The sequence below is a fragment of the Drosophila takahashii genome, chromosome 3R (genome assembly GCF_030179915.1).
Source record: "Drosophila takahashii strain IR98-3 E-12201 chromosome 3R, DtakHiC1v2, whole genome shotgun sequence".
In the NCBI taxonomy this organism is placed as follows: Eukaryota; Metazoa; Arthropoda; class Insecta; order Diptera; family Drosophilidae; genus Drosophila; species Drosophila takahashii.
Window position 1 is genome coordinate 29,641,017 of NC_091681.1, and position 22,024 is coordinate 29,663,040.

Below are 22,024 nucleotides of genomic sequence, written 5' to 3' on the forward strand. Positions count from 1 at the left end.
TTTTTACTCACTCGATTTCAGCCAGACGACGGACAGCAGATTAACAGTTTGTCCGAATAGCTGGGTTTCTGTGGTCTTAAATTATGGCCGTACTCATTTCGGGACCGCAGTCACGCCGGCTCACGCATAATTATGCAAAATTATATTTCTATTTCAATTTTTGGCAATTGGTGGACAGCCTAAAAAGCAAACATATTCTTGTGCCAGCCCGTACCCCTTTTTGGTAATTTCTGAAAACCTAGCTTAACTTGACAAAATATGGGCACGTGAAATTGGACCCGTTTATGGGGCCCGCGGAAAAGCAGTTGACACTGGGGTTAGAGATGGCCAGTCTCGTTTACCGTTTGAGATCAAGGATGCAACTAATAATCTGTGGCACAATAAGCCAAGGCAATGCGATTTGGATGTTTGGATGTGGAAAATAAGCTGGCCATTGGCAATGAAATGACAACTGTAAAGGCGACTCGTCGAGCGCAATTTAAAATTTAACAATTAATGCCAGACGCCGGATGGAAATGAGCTTTTCACGCAGCCCGGCGACTAATTAACAAAACTGTTGCCCAAGTCGATCGTCAAGACACTTAGTCGCCGTATTGACGGAACTATTAAGCGGGGGATCTTCACTATATAGTAATAACCACTGCCACTAATTAATCGTTCTCGGAGGCTGGTGACCTCGTTGCCGCTTGTTCTCACTCCGGTGCTTGGCAGCCGGATTTAATATTTAGCCAAGCGCAGATCGTAAACAAAAGAATGCCACCGCACTGTGCAAATAAACCTCGAAACGGAAAATTAAAAACACTCCGAAAAGCACCACAATAATATTCACTTCTGTTCATGAATTCATATTTTGTGCATTCTGCCAGCGGTCGGTGTGTCTGTTGTTCTGGCCCGAAAGTGTGTCACCAATTGTCGCTATTGTTTGGCCCAAATATTAGCAAAAGCCTCAATTCCATGACAGTCGAGAGTTACAGCAGTCAGAACCTAAAGCCTTTATATAGAAAACCAGTTCGGGAAGAACAGTTAAGACTTTGAGATGGGAAGATGTACAGTAAGTGAAAGGCAGAGCCTGTAGTCGATCCTCTGAGGAAGACACAGATCAAGGACAACTGCATGTTTTCGATGTTCTGACGTCAATAAGTTCTTTGCTTGGCAAATACGTCATTCCAGAAGAGGAGTTTATAAAAAAGAGTTTGCCAATAACAAAACATCTGCAAAGTACAATCCCATTGATGTACACATTAAAAGAACATTTTATGCAAACACATGTTTTTCTTTGCTGTCTAAATAAGTAAATAATATGCTGATAAATAAAATACAACTTGCGGTGTTTTTCTAGTACTGTTAAGAGCTTAAAAATAACCATAAACTTATCTTAATATTATCTTAATTTAACTTCGCTTTAAAATATTCCATGCATTTTTTAAAATTTCTTTACAAATTATTACAAATTACTAAAACAATTTTAAGATTAGCCTTGCAAACAACTGATTAGATAAAATACGAAGATGGGCACAACAACATTTTATGCAACGTCTAAACTTATGCTATAAAATGTACACTATCGAATAGTTTCCAAAGCACACTTTTGAGATTAACCTAAAAATAGACAGAAATGTAGTTAACAGAGATCAGAGATAAATAACATGATATAATACCCAAGCGTGCTAAAAAATTAATATATTTTGGATCTGGACTGAAGTAACATTATCTGCAGAGAAACCCTTTCTCTATCCCGGCGCCGTCGTTGCTTTTCCCGAATTTTCATAAATATTTTGAAGCCGATATAGATCACAGATCCAATTACAATTCCAAACCGAAGACCAAATAGAAGTAGCCAATCCAAGTTGTAGTACCGTATTGGTGAAATGTCCTCTACATTGAGGCGCAAGTGATTGACACCCCGATGGCGTAGGGCGTACTCCGTCCACCAGACAGCCGTATCCAAAGGACTCATCGGTCGATCCCGGAAGGATTGCGACATCTTCTTTGCTCTATCAGCATATTTGGGGTTCTCGAGCAGCTCCCGAATGCTTGTGGTCAAAATTTCTGCGTTCAATGCATTAGTGTCCAAGATCTCGGCCATGCCGCCTTGCTTAACATACCGCATGATAATAAACTGGTCAAAGAACACTGGTAGCCCCAGCATCGGAACTGCACTGTAAACCGCCTCCATCACACTTAGTAGTCCTCCGTGTGTGATGAAAAGCCGGACATTTGGATGGGCGAGAACGTGGCGTTGAGGGGCCTTTTCAATCACATATATGTTTTCAGTTCTGTTGGGTATATTGAAGAACTCGTTCTTCCAAACAATCCGCTGTTTTAGTTGGGCAAATGACTGCATCAATTGTTGCTGCATGTTTTCGGGCAAGAACTGCACCATGATGTCTAGTCCCATCGAAAAGTAAATGACACCGTGCTTCGCCTCGTCCAAAAATTTCTGCAGTTTCTCATCACATGGTTCCGGTGGCTCACTGAGATGCAGGCCTCCGACTTCTATGATATTTGGTACATTAGCTCGCACTCTGCCCATGCTGAAGTGGTTGTTGATCAAGATAAGCGAGTACTTTTGTCGCAGCTCCTCGAATTTCTGCTCCGAATATCTAAAGATATTCTTGAAGATGCGCGCTTGAGCAGGCCGGACGATCAGGTTCTTCAAAAGCTTTTCCTCACATATATGGATCCAATTATTGATCCGGTTGAGCAGTGAGGGATCCCATGAGTAGCCGATCGGGGAGATGGGTTCGTAGATGTTTGGTGCTGGGTTTCCAGCGAGTTCCTCGGTGTTCCAGCTGACAGTTCCACCGGACAATCCTATCAGAGTGGCATTGTAGTACTCCACCAGGCCGTAGAGGGCCTCAAGGCCAGATGGTTCCATCATGACCAGATCGAAGTGTTCGCTTCTATCTTGCAGCATCCTTTGAACAGCATCGTCGGTTAGGATATCATTGGACATATTGGAAAGCATTGTGACGGCCATCACGCTTTCCATCCACTTGTTGCCAAAGAAGTCCAAAAGTTGGTCAGACTCGAGCATATCTGAAGGGATATACAGAAATATTATAGACTCTCGAAATGTGACCCTTAAGTGACTCACCCTGCACTCGTTTATTTAGCTTGGGAATGCGAATATGTCGAACTCCCTCGATATCCGGCGGCATTCCCTCTGGTGTAATCAATGTTACGTTGTGCCCTCGTTTGACTAGAGCTCCCGCAAACGTACGCAGAACCAGAAAATGTGAACTGAGGTGGTAGGAGAATATTCCCAGGATGCTGGCAGCTTGTGCAAAGTCCTGATGAAGCTCCAGTTGCAGAATCAAGCTGAGACTGACCGCCAAAAAAGATAATTTAAGATGCATTTTAACAATTCTCGTCCGCCCACGACGGAACTCTGGCGGCAAATGAGCACAATCTAATCTAACCAAAAATGTTAGTTCAATTTACGAGCAGTTATCGTGGTAATAACTGTAATGTTTTGAGTTGAAAGAGAGGGCCTTTTTTCTCTGCAATGATAACCCATTATCAGGAATCAGCTGTTTTTACTTACACCGTGAAAAACGAATAAAAACTATAATAATAAAATCATAAAATATTTTTAATTTTAAATATAATAAAAGAATGGTACTTCCCGATTTCCTAAATTTCCCTTATTTACAAAAAGAAGTTGTAAAATAGGCATAGTCTCACTTTATTGAAAAGTTAAAATACATTCGATTCCTTATATCGCCTGTCACACATTTTCTAAAAAACACGGAGCCCAAAAAGATGACTGATGCTGCGATCAATCCAAAGCGAGAGGCAAAAGTAAGAATGATGTCTATTTTGTAGTAGTGAAATAGTGGAATCTCCTCTACATTAAGGCGAATGCGGGATATATCCCGATTTCGCAAAGCGTACTCCGTCCACCAAACAGCCGTATCCAAAGGACTCATCGGTCTATCCTTAAATGTTTTCGACATTTTCTTAGCCCTCAGAGAGTAACTAGGGTTCTCAATCAGCTCATGAATGGTATTAGTTAAAGTCTCTGCGTTTAGATTGCTTATGTCCAATACCTCGGCCATGCCTGCCGACTGGCCCCATTTTAAATTACCAAATTGGTCAAAGAAGACCGGAAGTCCAAGCATTGGAACTCCACTGTCAACCGCTTCCATCACGCTTAGAAGTCCTCCGTTCGTGATAAAAAGACGAACATTGGGATGGGCCAGAACGTCGCGTTGAGGAGCCTTTTCTATCACATATATGTTTTCCGATTTGTTGGGCATATTAAAGAACTCGTTCTTCCAAACAATCCGCTGTTTTACCTTAGCAAAGGATTTAACCAGTGTTTGCTGAAGATTTTCAGGAAGAAACTTTACCATTATATCCAGGCCCATGGAAAAATAGATTACACCGTTCTCCGCCTCGTCCATAAATTTCTTTAGCTCCTCACCACAGGGTTCTGGGGACTCACTAAGATGTAGCCCGCCAACCTCGATGAGGTTGGGGACATTAGATCGCACCCTGCCAACACTAAAGTGATTGTTGACCAAGATCAACGAGAACCTGTTTCGCAGTTCATAGAATTTTTGTTCCGAGTAGCCAAAGAACTTTTTGAAGACGCGCAGTTGAGCTGGTAAGACGACCAGATGCTCCAGCAGTCTCTCCTCATTAATATGAATCCAGTTGTAAATCCTACTCAGTATCGAGGTATCCCTAGAGTAGCCTATTTGGGAGATGGGTTCGTAAATGCTTGGTGCGGGATTTCCTGCCAGTTCCTCGGTGTACCAGTTGACACTTATGCTCGTGATGCCAATCAGTGTGGCGTTGTAATACTCCACTAGACCGTAAAGTGCATCCAGGTTGCTCGCATCCATCATGATGAGATCAAACTGCTCCCTATCGTCTTTAAGCATTCCTTGAACGCCATCGTCGCTAAGAATATCTTGGCACATGTTGAAGTACATTGTGGCAGCCAGCATTGCCTCCATCCATTTGTTAGACAGAAAACCCAAAATTTGGTCAGTCTCGATCAATACTGGTGTGAAAATACAAAGGTTGATAAATTGATTAAAGTGCTTAAAAAAAACTAAACTAAACTAACTAAACTAACTAAACTAACTAAACTAACTAAAAAACAATTGGAATCGTCCCATGATCTTAAATTCTATTTAATAAATGTTTATGAAAAGAACACTCACCTTGCATGCGTTTGTTTAACTTGGAAACGCGTATATGTCGAACTCCCTTGATATCGGGGGGCATGCCCTCTGGTGTAATCAAGGTTACATTGTGTCCTCGTTGCACTAGGGCCTGGATGAGAGGTCGCACCACCAAGAAAGGAGATCCGTAGTGGAAGGGAAACACGCCTAGGATATTGGCCGCCTGGATTAGGTCATTGGGGTGCCAAAACAGGCAAACGCCTATTGCTAGCCAAGCAGAACTGAGGCGCATTTTCACGCTTTCAGTCCGTCCATCTCGGAGTTCTGTTCACAAATGAGCACAATCTAATCTTAAGTGTCAGGGAACCCATAGAAGCTTCGTTCAATGTGCGAGTAAATAAAATATTTTCAATTGAAAGAGAGCGGTCGTGGTTTTAGTTGAGAAACCACTGTTATTAAATTATAGATAGGAGGATTTCCTTATCGCCGGCAAAATGTATATCTACTATTAGGAACTTAACATTGTTTACATTGTTATAAAAAGAGGTGCTAAATTTATATGGGAGCGCCAAAAGCGTTTTATTGGAAAATTTATCAATTGATCGAATCATCTTTGCACAATACGATTTTTCAGAAACAAACTATATATCAAATAGAGCACCGACAATGCGACTAATCCAAATCGAACGCTAGAGGTAAGGATGCTGTCTAATCCATAGTACTGAATCAGCGGAATCTCCTCCATATTGAGCCTCATTCGGGATACATTCCGATTCCGCAAGGCGTACTCGGTCCACCAAACAGCCGTATCCAAAGGACTCATCGGTCTATCCTTAAATGTTTTCGACATTTTCTTAGCTCTCAAAGTGTATTTAGGGTTTTCAATCAGCTCCCGTATGGTATTAGTCAAAGTATCTGCGCTTAGATTGCTTATATCCAAAACCTCGGCCATGCCTGCCAACTGGACCCATTTGAGATTACCAAATTGGTCAAAGAAGATCGGTAGTCCAAGCATCGGAACTCCACTGTCAACTGCCTCCATCACACTTAAAAGTCCTCCGTTTGTGATGAAAAGCCGCACTTTGGGATGGGCTAGAACGTCGCGTTGCGGGGTTTTTTCTATCATATATATGTTTTCCGATTTGTTGGGCATATTATAGAACTCGTTCTTCCAAACACTCCGCTGTTTTACATGTGCAAAGGATTTTACCAGTGTTTGCTGAAGATTTTCGGGGAGAAACTTAACCATTATGTCCATGCCCATGGAGAAATAGATGACACCGTTCTCCGCCTCGTCCATAAATTTCTTTAACTCCTTATCGCACGGCTCTGGGGATTCGCTAAGATGTAGCCCGCCAACCTCGATGAGGTTGGGGACGTTAGATCGCACCCTGCCCACACTGAAGTGATTGTTGACCAAAATCACCGAGAACCTGTTTCGTAGGTCATAGAATTTTTGTTCCGAATAGCCGAAGAACCTTTTGAAGACGCGCAGTTGAGCTGGTAAGATTATCAGTTGCACCAGCAACCTCTCCTCATTTATATGAGCCCAGTTGTAAATTCTACTCAGTATCGAGCTGCCTCTGGAGTAGCCATTTTGGGAGATGGGCTCGTAGATGCTTGGTGCGCGATTTCCAGCCAGTTCTTCGGTGTACCAGTTAACACCTATATAGGTCAGGCCAATCAGAGTGGCATTGTAATACTCCACTAAGCCGTAGAGTGCATCCAGATTGCTCGCATCCATGAAGATGAGATCAAAGTGCTCCCCCTTGTCATTTAGCATTCTTTGAACGGCATTTTCGCTAAGGATATCTTGACACATATTGTAATACAATCTGGCAGCCAGAATGCTTTCTATCCATTTGTTGCTCAAGAAACCCAAAATTAAGTCAGTATCGGTCATTTCTAAAGTGAAAAGACAAAGGTTAATGCAGCTGATTGAAGTGTTTAGGAGTTCAAAGCGCAAAAAAAGTTTTTCGAAAAGGTAATTTGTATTTTTACTCACCTTGCATACGTCTGTTTATTTTGGGAACGCGAATGTGTCGAACTCCCTTGATATTGGGCGGCATGCCCTCTGGTGTAATCAAGGTTACGTTGTGTCCTCGATCCACTAGGGCCTGAATCAAAGGTCGCACTACCAAATAAGGAGATCCGTAGTGAAAGGGAAATATGCCCAGGATGTTGGCAGCCTGTGCCAGGTCAAGGTTCCCATTGAGGTGCAAAAACAGGCACAGGCCAAAGGCCAGCCAAGAATATCCGAGGCGCATTTTCACGCTTTCAGTCCGTCCATTTCAGAGCTCTGTCCACAAATGAGCGCAATCTAATCGAGCGTGTCATAGAACCCATAAAAGTTTCGTTCAATTTGCCAGACAGTTGATAACTGAAACATTTTTAATTGAAAGAGAACAGTCATGGTATTAAATTGTAGATAGCAGGATTTCCATATCGCCGGCAAAAATGTTTATTTACTATTAGGAACTAAGATAAGCGATACTTTTATATAGGAGTGCTAAAAAGCCTTTTATTGAAAAGTTTATCAATCAAACGAATCATCTGTGTCCGACACGATTTTTCAAAAACAAACTATAGAGCAAAAAAAGCACCGACAATGCGACTAATCCAAATCTAACGCTAGGGATGAGGATACTGTCCAATCTATAGTACTGTATCAGTGGAATTTCCTCCACATTGAGCCTTATTCGGGATGCATTTCGATTCCGTAAGGCGTACTCTGTCCACCAAACAGCCGTATCCAAGGGACTCATGGGTCGATCCTTGAAGAGCTGCGACATTTCCTGGGCCCTCTGGGCATATTTAGGGTTTTCTATTATCTTCTGAATAGTTGTGGTCAAAGTATCTTCATTTAGAAAGTTGATGTCCAAGACCTCGGCCATGCCAGCTAATTCTCCCCAACGCAAGTTACCAAATTGGTCAAAAAACATCGGCAATCCCAGCATCGGAACTCCGCTGTGAACCGCCTCCATCACACTTAGCAGTCCTCCGTTTGTAATGAAAAGTTTTAGGTTGGGATGGCTTAAAATGCTACGTTGAGGGGCTTTATCAATAATATAAACATTCTCCGATTTGTTGGGCATATTGATGAGTTCGCTCTTCCAAACCACCCGCTGTTTTAGCTTTGAAAATGACTTTAACAGCGGCTGCTGAACTTCAAGCGGAAGAAACTTCACCAGTATGTCCACTCCCATTGAGAAATATATCACTCCGTGCTCCGCCTCGTCCATGAATTTCTGCAACTCCTTATCACACGGTTCCCGTGGTTCGCTGAGATGCAGACCGGCCACTTCAATGATGTTGGGTACATTGGCGCGAACTTTTCCAAAACTGTAGTGGTTGTTGATTAGGATGACCGAGAACCTGGCCCGTAGTTCTTGCAGCTTCTGTGCCGAGTAGCCGAAGAATTGCTGGAAAATGCGTAACTGCGCTGGTCGAATAATCAGTTGATCCACCAGTTTCTCCTCGGTGATATGAATCCAGTTGCGAATCCTACTCAACAATGAGCTGTCCAAGGAATAGCCAATTGGGGAGATGGGTTCGTAGATGGATGGCGCAGGATTGCCGGCCAATTCTTCGGTATTCCAGTTGGTGCGCACACTGGACAATCCCATCAGGGTGGCGTTGTAATATTCCACCAGGCCATAGAGAGCATCCAGATTTGCCGGCTCCATCATGATTAGGTCGAACCTCTCGTTTTCGTCATGTAACATTCTCTGCACCCCAGGATCAGTCAAGATATCATGCGAGGCATTGAAAAACACTTTGGCTGTCAACGTGGTCTCCGTCCATTTGTTAATCATAAAGTCTAGAACTTGTTCAGTCTCGATCATTTCTAAAATAAATAACTTTATTTTAAAAGATTTCTATAGAATTTCATACAACGTGACTCACCCCTTATGCGTCTATTCAGCTTGTTAACGCGTATATGGCGAACTCCTTCAATATCGTTCGGCATTCCCTCTGGTGTGATTAGCGTCACATTGTGGCCTCTTTTCGCCAAAGTTCGGACCAACGGCTGCATCACCAAATAGGGCGAAATATGGCGGTAGGGAAAGATTCCCAGGATGTTGGCTGCCTGAGTGAGATCCTGTTGCAGGAGCAACAAGAGGCCAAGCACCAGCCATGAATATCCGAGGCGCATTTTCACGATTTCAGTCCGCTCATGTCGGAGTTCCGTCCGCAAATGAGCGCAATCTAATCTGAATTCTGTGATACCAATGACAGTCCGTAGTATTTACAAGCAAAAACAATAAAAACGTTCGTTAACTTTTGTTTGATAAATTTTAGATTGGAAAATGAGAGCTATTGGCTTTACTCTCTTCGGTAAATAAAGTTGATATTTGCTATATCATTCTTGCCTAACGCCAAAAGAAATAGGTCTAATCTAGTTTTAAAAAATGTATTTTAATAGATTAAGCAGTATACCACTATTTATGAAATGTTTAGTACAGAAACTATTGTAGTGACTAAGTATAATTATTAATAATCATTTGTTCGTCATAAATGTTTGAGACGAGTTAATCCAAACAAGAAAGGATGCTAGCTTCGGCCAGCCGAAGCTTATATACCCTTGCAGATCATTCCTATTAATTAACAAATCGCAAAAATGTTCAATTTTCTAATATTTCTCATTAATTTTCCGATCGTTCCTATGGCAGCTATATGATATAGTCGTCCGATTTTGATCAAATTAAAATTGAAATTCGAAAATATTTAAAAAGAGTCATATCCTAGAGTAGAAGATAATACAATAACGAGGACGGAAGCTAACTTCGGCAAGCCGAAGTTTTAATACCCTTGCAGATTTCACTAATGAAAACTTGACTAAAATAGCAACATGAATTAATAAACAGCAAAATATTCTATAATTGAAAAAAATAAAAATTTTAAATTTTTCACCCTATTGTTCCTATGGAAGCTATATGATATAGACGTCCGATCGGCACGCGCTTTTACCCTGATCAAGGTACGCACAAAAAAATACGATTTGGAAAGTTTCATGGGAATAGCTTTTATTTTGCGCGAAATATCCTGAAAAACGTCAAATTTTGACCGATTTCACCCTATTGTTCCTATGGGAGCTATAAGATATAGACGTCCGATCGACACGCGCTTTTACCCTGATCAAGGTATGCGTAAAAGAATAAGATTCATGTTAAAAGCCCTTACACTGAGCGAAATATCTTTATTTTGTGAAACCTATATCCGATTGTTCCTATGGGAGCTATAGGATATAGACGTCCGATCGGGTCGGCTTTCAAACTTGATCTGCGTACACATGTTTTAGGACGACTGTGAAAGTTTCAAGGCGCTAGCTTTTAAACTGAGCTCGCAAACGGTATTGAAACAGACGGACAGACGGACAGACGGACAGACGGTCAGACGGACAGACGGACAGACGGACAGACGGACAGACGGACATGGCTATATCGACTCCCCTATCGATCCTGATCAAGAATATATATACTTTATGGGGTCGGAAACGTCTCCTTCACTGCGTTACAAACTTCTGACCAAAATTATAATACCCTCTGCAAGGGTATAAAAACCAAAGAAGCTAGAATTTATTTCCTATTACTTTTCCATTAATTTTCCGATCGTTCCTATGGCAGCTATATGATATAGTCGTCCGATTTTGATTAAATTAAAATTGAAATTCGGAAATATTTAAAAAGTGTCATATCCTAGAGTAGAAGATAATACAATAAAATCCAAAGAAGCTAGAATTTATTTCCTATTACTTTTCCATTAATTTTCCGATCGTTCCTATGGCAGCTATATGATATAGTAGTCCGATTTTTTAAATAATTAATTCGAAATTCAGATATATTTAAAAAATAACATCCCCAAAAGTAGAAGGTAATATTTCAAAAAACACCGAAGCTAGAATTTTTTAAAGTTTTTTTTTTCCGATTGTTCCTATGGGAGCTATAAGATATAGTTGTCCGATCCGGTCGGCTCCGACATATATACTACCTGCAATAGAAAGAAGACTTTTGGGAAAGTTTCATCCTGATAGCTCAAAAACTGAGAGACTAGTTTGCGTAGAAACAGACAGACGGACAGACGGACAGACGGACAGACGGACAGACGGACGGACAGACGGACAGACGGACATGGCTAGATCGACTCGTCTTGTGATGCTGATCAAGAATATATATACTTTATGGGGTCGGAAACGTCTCCTTCACTGCGTTGCAAACTTCTGACTGAAATCATAATACCCTCTGCAAGGGTATAAAAATCATTTAGATAAGATATGAAATGAGTAGGTGAAAAAATTATATCTGTCTGTGATCGTGGTACATTTTATCAATGATCATAAATAATACGAGATCTAGAAAGAATTTACCTGAACTAATTGTTCAAATTAATTGAATTAATTGGAATGAATCTTTTCATTCACACTCAAAAAATTATTTTTCTTAAATAAAGAAAAAAAAAAATTTTCTGTGTTTAAGATAAAATGTTCTATAAAGAGAACAAATTTTCTAATCTTTAGAAAAATTTTCTAATCCCCATAAAAATTCTCTATTGAACGATTTTTTTTAGAAATTTTTTTCTCAAATACAGAAAAATCCATTTTTTTCTAAATTATAAGGTTTATTTTTCTAATTTTCCTTTCTTTATTTGGGGGTGAAAATCGCCATTGGTTTTAGAAAAAAAAAGACTAAACTTTTCTAAAAATAAAAAAAAATCGCCATTAGCATTAGACAAATTTTTACATAATAGAAATATTGCTTTTCTAAAAAACTGAAATTTTTTTTAAAACATATTTCTTAAATGTAGACATATCAATATAAAACATAGAAAATTTTTCTAATTCCCATGTTTATAGGGCTTTTTATTTCTTAAACATACGTGGTATTTTTTTTTTTTAAGAACTTCTTCTCAAATTCTTATTATTCCGGGTAAATTTTTCTTATTTTAAAAGAAATATATTTTCCTTTCTAAAATTCAGATATTTGTCACACATATTACATTTTAAGAAGTGGGTTTATTTCACACACACAAAAAAAAAACTTAGTAAAATCAACTGTAATAATTGTCAAACAGGCCCCAACCAGCAAAATTGTCAATTCTACTAAGTAAATAGTCATTTCACAACAACAAAATACACACAATTAGCAAAGACACAAACCCAAAGCAAAAACAAAATACACGTAACTATTAAAATAGTTTGTTGGTCAATTTTACCAAGCAAATTTTTTTGTGTGTATGTAAATGTAATCTAAGTTTTGTAAAGGAACACCTTTATAAAATCGAAATGTAAAAATAAACTTGATTTCCCCTTATTGCCCTTTTAATCTCATCCTAACAAGCGTTACATCTTTCGGCTGTTCTTCCCGACTTGTTTTCGAAGCAAAAAAAGTAGGCGAAAAAGAAGATAAATTCGTTTCGTTTTCCATCTGCGTCCCTCTTGTGCATATCATTCGCTCTGTGCATAACTGTTGTTTTCAGTTGCCTCTGTGCGCGTCCGTTTTCCTTTTCGCGCGTGATGAACTAATTGCTTAGCACTAACACATTTAGTTTTTCTGAAGTGTTCGATCTGTGCAGACGATGGATAACCTGCTAACAACTTTGAAAGGCGAAGCCTTCGGAAAAATATTTCAAGGTATGTACATTGTACATATGTATGTATGTAACTAAAATTTATAATTCTTTTAAAACGGGGAACATAAAATTTAACTGTTTATATACATATGTAAATATATTTTTCTTTCAAGATCTACATGTTTCAGAGTCGTGTCTTCGTGTCATGACTTGGGAACAACTCAGTTCTATTATCCCTAAGGAACTGGCTGGCCCAGCAATCATTTTTTTCCACGGGTTAAAAACTTGGCAAAATGCAGTAAGTTAAACAATAAAGGGTTAACCAGAGAACTTACATACATGCATAGATACATACATACATACATACATACATATGTATGTGTGACTTTTTTCTCTTTCCGTTAGTTTTTTTGCCTTGTTCTCTGTCTAGCATTTATCTATTTTCCCATTGCACCACTTGGTCACATTAAAATTCGATGGACGCGGCAAATGAACGACGCAGAAACGCTAGAGAGTTGAGTTCTTATATTTAAAACCTATTCCAATTTGTGTTTGTGTGTTTGAAATTAAATAAGGTAACAAAATATGTTTGTACATATGTATGTATGTATGCACATAAGTGTAAAGAGAATTTCGTAATCTTCGGCCACGTTATAATAAAACATTTATTTCGCTGCCAAGTGTATTATTTTATTGTGGTAAAACTGATTGCAAAATAAATGTATCCAGTGCATTTGTGAAAATGTCTTCTAAACTGAGATTTTAGTTCAAGACACAAACGAAACACAAAATTTGTTCATTTAAATCTCAACATACATATATGTGTGTATGTAAATCAGCGGTGCCGTAAAGTAGTACATGCCGATATGTTTGTGTGTGTGTGTCGATCGCTGGCTTTAGCAGGCCATCCACAGTCTAATATGTTCGGCGAACATGTTCATGTTCGTCGTTGGTGGTAGTGTTCGCGTTCGAATTTCATAGAAATTTGTTCGACGGTTTGTTTAACAAAGATAGAAACGATTCTATCTTGCCTGTTCGCGAAAATGTTCGTCTAACAAATTCGACTGTGGATGGCCTGCTTTCAAATCGGCAAATGAATAAATGTGGATGCCTTGTGTTTACTTGCAGTCAGTCACAAAAGTATTCGTTGCGAGGTGGTTCATAAACAAACTAAGTTTTTTTTTAACATTAAAGTAACCAATTAATTCTTTTATTAATTTTTTCAGTTTCAACACATTCAAAATATCTAAAATAAAATAACATGATAATAATTTCTGAAAAAATTATTAAAAGAATTAATTGGTTACTTTAATGTTAAAAAAAACTTAATTTGTTTATGAACCACCTCGCAACGAATACTTTTGTGACTGTCTGTATATGTACTTCCATGTTCATAAATATAAACATTTGGAAAACGCAATTTTAAATCTTTCCTAATATTTTTTCAAGGGGAAATTACAAACATCGACAGGAAATCATAGAGAGGTAAAATATATGAAAATAACGGAAAAAAAGTGTATTAAAGCAAATTAAATAATTTCAGATTGATTTACCACAAATTCTAGCAAAAAACGAAAAAGCCACTTTAATTTTTAAATTTTTTGCCAAAGAAAATCGTTTGGACTCAAAATATCGAAAATTATTAAGTAACATTATTTCGGAATACATGGTAATAAATGATATTTTACCAAAGCAGCCCGTACTAGATAAAGTTGCTTTTGATATTACAACATTGTTCGATTGTGAAATAAAGGTTTGCCAAATCAAAAAAAAAAAATATAAAATAAATTTAAAATAATAAAATCAATTGATTGCAGGAAACTTATTTTATAAAAATAAAAGGAAAAAAACCGGGTGGACTGCTTTACAGCAATTGGTACAATTTTCAAACAAAATTTAAGGAGTCATCTATTCGCAAAAATAAGGAAAACATCCCACCTAGCCAAGTACTAACTTTAGGTAAATTTTATTTTATTTAATTTATTTATTTATTTATCTTTTTATTTATATTTTTATTTTCATTTCTATTTATTTTTTCTATTTTTATTTTACTTTCATTTATAATTTTTTTTCATTTCTATTTTCATTTTTATTTCTGTTTTTTATTTTTATTTTCATTTCTTTTTTTATTTATATTTTTATTTTCATTTCTATTTTATTTTTATTTCTATTTCTATTTTCATTTATATTTTTATTTCACTGTTTTCTTTTTGGTTTTGCTTCTATTCAAGCTGATGAAGTCGCAGTCGATTTGGATTGGCTTAAATACAATATTGAGCCGAGGGAAGTTGTACTCGAAAAATGGTCTAATACATATCAATGGAGGTTTGATCTTTTAAAAACAAACATTTCATTAGAAAATGTTTTTGAAGATTTCCCCATTTTAAAACAGTCATTTGGGTATCAATTGGTAAGTCTCTTAGCCTTCAGCTCATTTCCAATATGTAATTTTTAAATTTCGTTGCAGATCGAAGCTGATTTTCAAAAAGCGTATGAAGGCAGCAGCCATTATTTTGACCAATGGGACACTTTTAAAACCCGTTTTGTATCAGCAGCTCTTTTGAAAATTAAGGATAAGCAAAGCCTTAATATTTTAAAGTCGTTTAATGAACAGTTGGAAGGTAATATATCTTTTAAAGTTTAATATTAAATGTAATTTGGCTTTACTTTGAAAACCATACAAACATATTTCGCAAAATTTATTTTTTCACATATTTGACTTGTTTGAAACTTTGGTAGTTCCCATAATTATTTTTTATTTATTTTGTTTTAACAATTCCTTTTTTTTTCAACAGAAACTCAAAATCTTTTGGTACTACTGCTGATGCATGCTGTTTTGCCTCCAACGGCAAGGATAAAAAGGAGTGACAAATTAAAAAGGCTTACAGTAGAGGACTCCAGGATCGCATTTGTTATTTGGAGACCCACTGTTGGTGAAATAGAAACCTATTTAAAAGAGATTATAGAATTAAGATACCTAAGTAAGACTACTTTGCAACCCATTATTTGTCTAAAAGGTTCAAGCCCTTACGACATTACAGAGTATTACTTGTATGTCTCAAGTGTATTTTATAAGTTTGATAATATTCTTAATTGTTTGGACGTATGTTTTAAGTGTTTCTTTGTTTTAAATTTAAAATATCCGGTTGAGTGCTCGTTGTTCTGGACATTCATTCAGAAATTTTTTTACAACATTCATTTAACAACAGATTTAAAAAGCAGATCGTTGTCCGAGTTATTGAAAGAACTTCAACCAAACAACATTAATCTTTTAAAAAATGATGTTGATATGCAAACTTTGTAAAAGTCGTAGTTTTGACGATATAAATATTTTCATTTCTCATATTAAAGAGTTACATACGTATGACCCGTACATACAACTTCCTTGTGGATACTCTGATTGTTCTAACGTTTTTTCCAGTTTTAAACATTTCAAGAGTCACATGCTAACAAAAAATGAACATCAATCTGAATATTTTAATGAAGTCGTTCAATCGGAAAATGATATTTTAACGTATCCAGAAAGAGACAATATAATATTTCAGCATGAATTGCCTCAAGCAAAAGAAAGTATTCCGATGGACATAGAAGAAGAAAACTTATATCAACATTCATTCGCATTTAATTTAAATTTAGGTTCACAGTTAAATTTTCCCCGCAGTGAAGTTTATAAGATTCAGAAACAAGTAGAACTAAACATAACAACTCCAATACATAAAGAAATCAAATGTATTTTAGAAAACACTTCAACCTTAAGTGAAATTAAAGAACGGCTAGTAAATTTGTCTACTTTTTGTGAACATCCTTTTAAAAACGTTGAAAACGAATATAAAACCATTAAAAATCTTGAAAAGTTAAATTTATATAGGGAGCCTCAGATTATCACAATTAACAGCGAAATTGCCCCACTAAGAGTAAAAAACAAAATGACTTTAGGAGATAAAAAAAATAAAGGGGTCATATTACCTTTAGAGTTTCAGTTAAAATCTTTCTTCGAGCTTCCAAATGTTTTTAAAAGTTGTATGAAAAATCTTAATTTCTATGAAGCTCAAACAAAAATTACAAATTTTACAAACGGACTTTTGTGGAAAAAAATTAAGTCAAACAATAAAGACAAACAATATAAAATTCCATATTTTTTATACACTGACGATTTTGAAATAAATAATCCTTTAGGACCACATCGCAGTCCGCTTACAGGAGTGTATCTTTCCTTTCCGTCAGTACCTCTGGAATACAATACTATTTTTACAGCAGCTATTTACAAATCAGAAGACGTTAAAAGACTAGGCAATTCTAAATGTTTTTTTAAATTTATAGAAGTGCTAAAGAAATTTGAAGATAGAGGTGTTCACATAAAAGTAGATGGCGAGGAATATACAGTTTATTTAATCCTTGGTTTAATACTAGGCGATAACTTAGGGTTGAACGGTATTTTAGGATTCACCACTTCATTTGTTTCAAATTTTTTTTGTAGGTTTTGCAAAATATCAAAGCAAGATAGCTATGTCTCATTTAATGTATGTACTCAAAGCTTAAGAAATGAAGAAAATTATAAAAATGACTTAAGCCTCTCAGATCTCTCTATGACGGGAATAAAATCAGATTGTCTCTTTAATCAACTTCAAAATTTCTCCGTAACATCTAATTATGCTGTAGACATTTTGCATGACTTATTTGAAGGCGTGCTGAGATATGATATTTGTCATATTATTATGTATTATATTAAACAAAAAATATTTGACTTGGAATTCTTGAACATAAGAAAAACAGATTTTGATTATGGAGAAGCTGAGATAGGAAACATATGTCCAGCCTTTCAATTAAATTTATTAAAAAAATTCAATATCAAAGCAACTGCTCGTGAGCTATTGACCTTCATAACATTCTTTCCGCTAATGATTTCCGATAAAATTCCCAAGAACGATAGTGTTTGGCAATTTGTTAAAAATTTACTTAAATTAATTGACTTAGTAACTTTATCAGACTATTCTAAAGACGATATAAAAACTTTACAATCAGTAATACTTGCTCATAACCGAGACTACCAGATTTTATTTGAAGACAATTTAAAACCAAAACATCATTTTTTAAACCATTACCCCAAAATAGTTGAGCAATCGGGTCCATTAAAATACTTGTGGACATTTCCGTTTGAAGCTAAACACAAGTCTCTGAAATCGTATTGCCAAAACACTATGTCCAGAAGAAATATTTTATTATCCCTTTCTATGAAAATTAGTTTTCAGTTTGCTAAGAAGTTACAAAACTCAAAAACTAATGAGTTAGTACTAAGCAAAACAAAGTGCTTTGTAAGTAACTCTTTGTTTTACACAGAAATTTCAAAACTTATACCATATTCTCAACAAATTTGTTGTTATTCCTTTGTCAAGCTACGAAATGTGTTATACAAAAAAACATTTATATTATACTCATTTGAACCTTTTTTTAAATCTTTTGAGATTAAAGAAGTAATGTTGGTGGAAAATGAGATAACATTTTTGTGCGTTGAAATTGAAACTATTTTTTGCGAGCATACAACCTGCTTCATGAAAACTGGATATTTAAATTATAAATTAATTAGGTTATCAGACATATGTCACCCACCCGCACAATTTCATTTACTTAACAACAACAGCTATATTAAGCCAAAATTTTATTTTTAATTATATTTTGTTTTGATATTATGTTTAAAACGTAAACTATAAAGTGTGTTGAAATGCTAGAAAAGTGACCTCGAGTCCGATAAAGTGCTCAATAAAACATTTAAATAAAAAAAACCATTTCTAGTTTTTATATATTTAGTTGTGGGTTTATTTAAACAAATTTAAAAAAAAATTACAGCCTTTTTAGGAACATATTATTAAAAATGCAGGCATCGTTTTCTAAAACAAAATACATATTTTTCTAGATTTATGGAAAATGTTTTTCTTTCTGGGAAACAATTTTCTTAATTTAGAATTTTTTTTCCTTGAATAAGGAAAAGTTTTTTAAAAAACATAAAACTTTTTCTTTGGGTTTAGAAAATATGTTTCTATATTAAAAAAAACGGTATTTCTATTTCTTAGAAAACCTTTATTTCTAATTGTAAGACATAACTTTTTTACTTTCTAGTAAAAAATTTCTCAATCGCAGATGTTTTTTTTTTGTTTTTTAGAATAAAACGCCTTTGATTTTAAAAACCTACTTTCTTTAATATAGACAAAATCGCCAGTAAAGCAAATCCATAGGCGATTTTCTAAAACCAAAGGCGATTCTAGGCGTTTTTTTTTTTGAGTGCAGCAATCGCATCTGCATCTCCATGAACGCTCTTTTCCTCTCACGAAGGCGTCTCTGCCTATTGCGACGTTTCCGGTACAATCTCCAGCCCAGAAAGGTAATCGATCCAAGGACGCAGGCAAAGCGAATTCCAACGGTGAGCACGCTGTCCAATCTGTAGTAGCGCATCAGAGGAATTTCGTCCAAATTGAGTCGCATGTGGCTAGTATCCCGGTGTCGCAGGGCGTACTCCGTCCACCAGAGAGCAGTCTCCAGCGGACTCATGGGTCGGTCCCTGAAGGATCGAGACATTTCCTTTGCTCTTTTCGCATAGCTGGGGTTTTCGATCAGCTTCTTGATAGTTTCGGTTAGAGTATCTGCGTCCAGAGCATTGGTGTCCAAGACCTCGGCCATTCCGGCCAACTGCACCCGATGCAAGTTGTTGAACTGATCGAAGAACAGTGGCAATCCCAGCATCGGAACTCCACTGTCTATCGCCTCTATAACGCTCTGCATTCCGCCGTGGCTGATAAAAAGCCGCACATTGGGATGGGCCAACACCTGGCGCTGAGGAGCTCTTTCAATTACATAGATATTTCGTGATTTGTTGGGCATCATGGCGATCTCGTTCTTCCAAACCACCCGCTGTTTTAGTCGGGCGAAGGCCTGCAGGAGATGGTGTTGCAGATTTTCCGGCAGATATTTAACCAGAATGTCCAGTCCCATCGAGAAATAAATGACACCATGCTCCGCCTCGTCCATAAATCTCTGCAGTTCCTCACCACACGGTTCTGGGGGTTCGCTGAGGTGCAGACCTCCAACCTCAATGATGTTCGGTACATTGGCTCGCACCCTTCCCATGCTGAAGTGGGTGTTGACCAGAAGTAAGGAGAATCTGTCCCTGAGTTCACTCATCTTCTCAGCGGTGTAACCGAAGAACTTCGTAAAGACCCTCAACTGGGCGGGTCGAAAGACGAGTCGCTCCAGAAGCCTCTCTTCCGTAATATAAACCCAATTGTTCCACCGGCTGAGCAGCGAGTAATCAAGAGCGAATCCCACCGGGGAAACTGGTTCATATACACTGGGAGCAGGATTTCCCGCCAAATAGTCAATGTTCCAGTTCACGTTCATACAGGAAACTCCGACCAGCGAGGCGTTGTAGAACTCGGCCAGGCCGTAAAGTGCATCCAGGTGACTGGCCTCCAAGATGACCATATCGAACCGCTCGCTCTTGTCGTTTAGCATCCTTTGGACGCCTTCGTTGCTGAGAATGGCATGCGAAACGTTGTAAAAGATCGTGGCAGCCAGACAGCCCTCCCGCCATTTGTTGCCCAACAAGTCCAGAAATTTATCGCTCTCCATTATATCTGTAGGAAGATTGAAATCGAATACAGTCTAAACAATGTGGCAAGCACATTCCACGTGACTCACCATCCATTAGCCTGTTCAGCATGGGCACGCGTATGTGACGAACTCCCACGATGTCGGGCAGATATCCCTCCGGTGTGATCATCGTGACCTTGTGTCCCCGCTCGACTAGAGCCCGCATCAGGGGCCGCACCATCTGGAAGGGCGAGGGAAGGCGGTACGGGAATACACCCAATATATCGGCCGCCAGACCCAAGTCCAGGTAAAGGTTCAGGTGCAAAAGCAGGCCGAGCGCCAGCCAAGCACAGCCGAGGCGCATTTTCACACTGTTAGTCCGCTCATGTCGGAGCTCGGGCCCAAAGTGAACGCAATCTTATCTGAACATTGTCGATCACCCCCGAAAGTTCCATTTTTCCGTACTTCGGAGCGAGAACCATAAAATAAGCTGATAAGTGCTATGTTTAGGTATTGATAGCTTTATTGAGAAAATATACCTGCCTTGGCGCCAACGGGGAAATTATATTCAAAAACATCCCTCGTGCTATATTGCGGCCTCTTTCTCTTGATAGTTATAGCCGTCCCTTTTTGTAACCACCCTTATTCCGCATGCGCTAAATTTGCCATCTATTGGGGTTTTTCACTTTCACTTAACTGCCGTCTAGAGGGAGTTCTTCACTTACTAATATTCTCGAAATAGCCACTAGAGGGGATTTTCATTTACCAACAAGCGGCGGAGGGCAGGACATACTAAGGTACCGTCTTTTATGCCTGTACCTCGTTTTCCATACTTAATCTTTGCCATAATTATAGCCATAACAGAGTCCTTTCCTACGAATAAAAGAAATAAAATCTGGTGAATTAGAATTGAGAAACATTTTCTAAGCAAAGAAAAAGTAAATTAATATTTAACAAGGACATGTTCTATAGGAACTGTAGGCCTTTAGCTTTTCGGAACGTAATACCACTTTTATTTTAATCGAATTGACTAATGAGAGAATATTTTTTTACTTGACAATTTTTTTTTAACCCATTTTAAATATTATTATTTTTACCTCTTACTTAAGCTTTAAACAGGGCCTTCTTTTGTACAAAATATAACGTATGGGATATAAATTAAACTTTTTGTAGCTCTCTCACAGCATGCAGATGGGAATTTCGTTGTGTTTTGCGGGGAAAGTAAGTGAACGTACATGAATAAAAATAAATTAATGCCTTTACCATTGACATGGTAATATTTGGAGTACATAGTAGTGGCCAGCCTGCCACTCGCATGACCCCGCAAGAATGTCGGATAATTCAGCATTTAACCTTTTACTGCCCCCGCAGGTGAAGGTGTAAAATGCCATCGCTCTCCATTTGCCCGGGCGCAGTCTATGGCCTCGTAAATGCAACTGTGCGTTTTATATTTTGACTATAACTCAAAGTGCATTTCAGCGGAGCCTCTATTTGCATCCTGCAGTTGCAGTTTGGGTGGCTCTAAATGGGTGGTTGTGGGTGGCGAAGGGCAGTTGGGTGGGTGAGTTTATGTGGGACGGTGGTGCCGTTCAAACATGCATGAGTTGCATGAACTGCTGCCTAGAATGATGAAGTAGTGGGACCTGGATGCACTGCGGCCGGGGGATGCGGCCCAATCAAGGATTCGGGGAAGTGGGAGTCCTGGCAGCCCAAATTAACTTAACACTCATAAATCA

At 37.9% G+C, this 22,024-nt stretch overlaps 5 protein-coding genes and 1 long non-coding RNA gene across 12 annotated transcripts; 1 reads left to right on the forward strand and 5 right to left on the reverse strand.

Annotated features, from left to right (window-relative positions):
* Positions 1-1,665: 1,665 nt before the first annotated feature.
* On the reverse strand, positions 1,666-3,383 carry Ugt303B3 (UDP-glycosyltransferase family 303 member B3). Of its 2 annotated transcripts, XM_017160034.2 has the most exons (3): positions 3,098-3,383; positions 2,106-3,039; positions 1,666-2,033 (listed from the first exon to the last, which is right to left on the reverse strand). In XM_017160034.2, exons 1-3 carry the CDS (start codon positions 3,357-3,359, stop codon positions 1,676-1,678), a joined length of 1,554 nt encoding a protein of 517 aa, XP_017015523.2. In that variant the 5' UTR covers positions 3,360-3,383; the 3' UTR covers positions 1,666-1,675. The 2 variants fall into 2 exon arrangements, with proteins under 2 accessions (XP_017015523.2, XP_017015522.2); XM_017160033.2 differs by having other exon boundaries at positions 1,666-3,039.
* A 295-nt stretch (positions 3,384-3,678) lies between these two features.
* Positions 3,679-5,472, reverse strand: LOC108069792 (UDP-glycosyltransferase UGT5-like). Its single transcript, XM_017160030.3, has 2 exons — positions 5,178-5,472; positions 3,679-5,014 (listed from the first exon to the last, which is right to left on the reverse strand). Exons 1-2 carry the CDS (start codon positions 5,428-5,430, stop codon positions 3,684-3,686), a joined length of 1,584 nt encoding a protein of 527 aa, XP_017015519.2. The 5' UTR covers positions 5,431-5,472; the 3' UTR covers positions 3,679-3,683.
* Positions 5,473-5,686: 214 nt separating this feature from the next.
* On the reverse strand, positions 5,687-7,695 carry LOC108069845 (UDP-glycosyltransferase UGT5-like). 3 transcript variants are annotated; one of them, XM_070217081.1, is made up of 3 exons: positions 7,633-7,695; positions 7,144-7,518; positions 5,689-7,043 (listed from the first exon to the last, which is right to left on the reverse strand). In XM_070217081.1, exons 2-3 carry the CDS (start codon positions 7,403-7,405, stop codon positions 5,746-5,748), a joined length of 1,560 nt encoding a protein of 519 aa, XP_070073182.1. In that variant the 5' UTR covers positions 7,406-7,518; positions 7,633-7,695; the 3' UTR covers positions 5,689-5,745. The 3 variants fall into 3 exon arrangements, with proteins under 3 accessions (XP_017015591.2, XP_070073182.1, XP_017015590.2); XM_017160102.3 differs by lacking the exon at positions 7,633-7,695 and having other exon boundaries at positions 5,687-7,072; positions 7,144-7,266; XM_017160101.3 differs by having other exon boundaries at positions 7,144-7,665.
* On the reverse strand, positions 7,633-11,533 carry LOC108069846 (UDP-glucosyltransferase 2-like). Its single transcript, XM_017160103.3, has 3 exons — positions 11,506-11,533; positions 9,045-9,359; positions 7,633-8,985 (listed from the first exon to the last, which is right to left on the reverse strand). Exons 2-3 carry the CDS (start codon positions 9,292-9,294, stop codon positions 7,688-7,690), a joined length of 1,548 nt encoding a protein of 515 aa, XP_017015592.2. The 5' UTR covers positions 9,295-9,359; positions 11,506-11,533; the 3' UTR covers positions 7,633-7,687.
* A 1,082-nt stretch (positions 11,534-12,615) lies between these two features.
* Positions 12,616-16,080, forward strand: LOC123003305 (uncharacterized). Of its 4 annotated transcripts, XR_011419159.1 has the most exons (8): positions 12,616-12,768; positions 12,881-13,005; positions 14,157-14,192; positions 14,251-14,460; positions 14,525-14,666; positions 14,939-15,117; positions 15,175-15,328; positions 15,503-16,080. It is a non-coding gene; the product is annotated as an uncharacterized lncRNA (long non-coding RNA). The 4 variants fall into 4 exon arrangements; XR_011419161.1 differs by lacking the exon at positions 12,881-13,005 and having other exon boundaries at positions 12,751-12,768; XR_011419158.1 differs by lacking the exons at positions 12,616-12,768; positions 12,881-13,005 and adding an exon at positions 13,157-13,282.
* Positions 16,081-18,884: 2,804 nt separating this feature from the next.
* LOC108060339 (UDP-glycosyltransferase UGT4-like) lies at positions 18,885-21,365 on the reverse strand. The gene is made up of 5 exons (XM_044395443.2): positions 21,272-21,365; positions 21,014-21,161; positions 20,828-20,957; positions 20,397-20,752; positions 18,885-20,332 (listed from the first exon to the last, which is right to left on the reverse strand). The coding sequence occupies exons 4-5, from the start codon at positions 20,650-20,652 to the stop codon at positions 18,900-18,902; spliced, it is 1,689 nt and encodes a 562-aa protein (XP_044251378.2). The 5' UTR covers positions 20,653-20,752; positions 20,828-20,957; positions 21,014-21,161; positions 21,272-21,365; the 3' UTR covers positions 18,885-18,899.
* Between the last annotated feature and the right edge of the window lie 659 nt (positions 21,366-22,024).

Coding starts and splice junctions, on each gene's coding strand:
- Ugt303B3 (XM_017160033.2), bottom strand. CDS start 3,359: ATGCATCTTAAATTATCTTTTTTGGCGGTCAGTCTCAGCTTGATTCTG. Junction 3,040..3,097: donor GCTAAATAAACGAGTGCAGG/GTGAGTCACTTA, acceptor ATATCCCTTCAG/ATATGCTCGAGTCTGACCAA.
- LOC108069792 (XM_017160030.3), bottom strand. CDS start 5,430: ATGCGCCTCAGTTCTGCTTGGCTAGCAATAGGCGTTTGCCTGTTTTGG. Junction 5,015..5,177: donor GTTAAACAAACGCATGCAAG/GTGAGTGTTCTT, acceptor TTTTCACACCAG/TATTGATCGAGACTGACCAA.
- LOC108069846 (XM_017160103.3), bottom strand. CDS start 9,294: ATGCGCCTCGGATATTCATGGCTGGTGCTTGGCCTCTTGTTGCTCCTG. Junction 8,986..9,044: donor GCTGAATAGACGCATAAGGG/GTGAGTCACGTT, acceptor TATTTATTTTAG/AAATGATCGAGACTGAACAA.
- LOC108069845 (XM_070217081.1), bottom strand. CDS start 7,405: ATGCGCCTCGGATATTCTTGGCTGGCCTTTGGCCTGTGCCTGTTTTTG. Junction 7,044..7,143: donor AATAAACAGACGTATGCAAG/GTGAGTAAAAAT, acceptor TTTTCACTTTAG/AAATGACCGATACTGACTTA.
- LOC108060339 (XM_044395443.2), bottom strand. CDS start 20,652: ATGCGCCTCGGCTGTGCTTGGCTGGCGCTCGGCCTGCTTTTGCACCTG. Junction 20,333..20,396: donor GCTGAACAGGCTAATGGATG/GTGAGTCACGTG, acceptor ATCTTCCTACAG/ATATAATGGAGAGCGATAAA.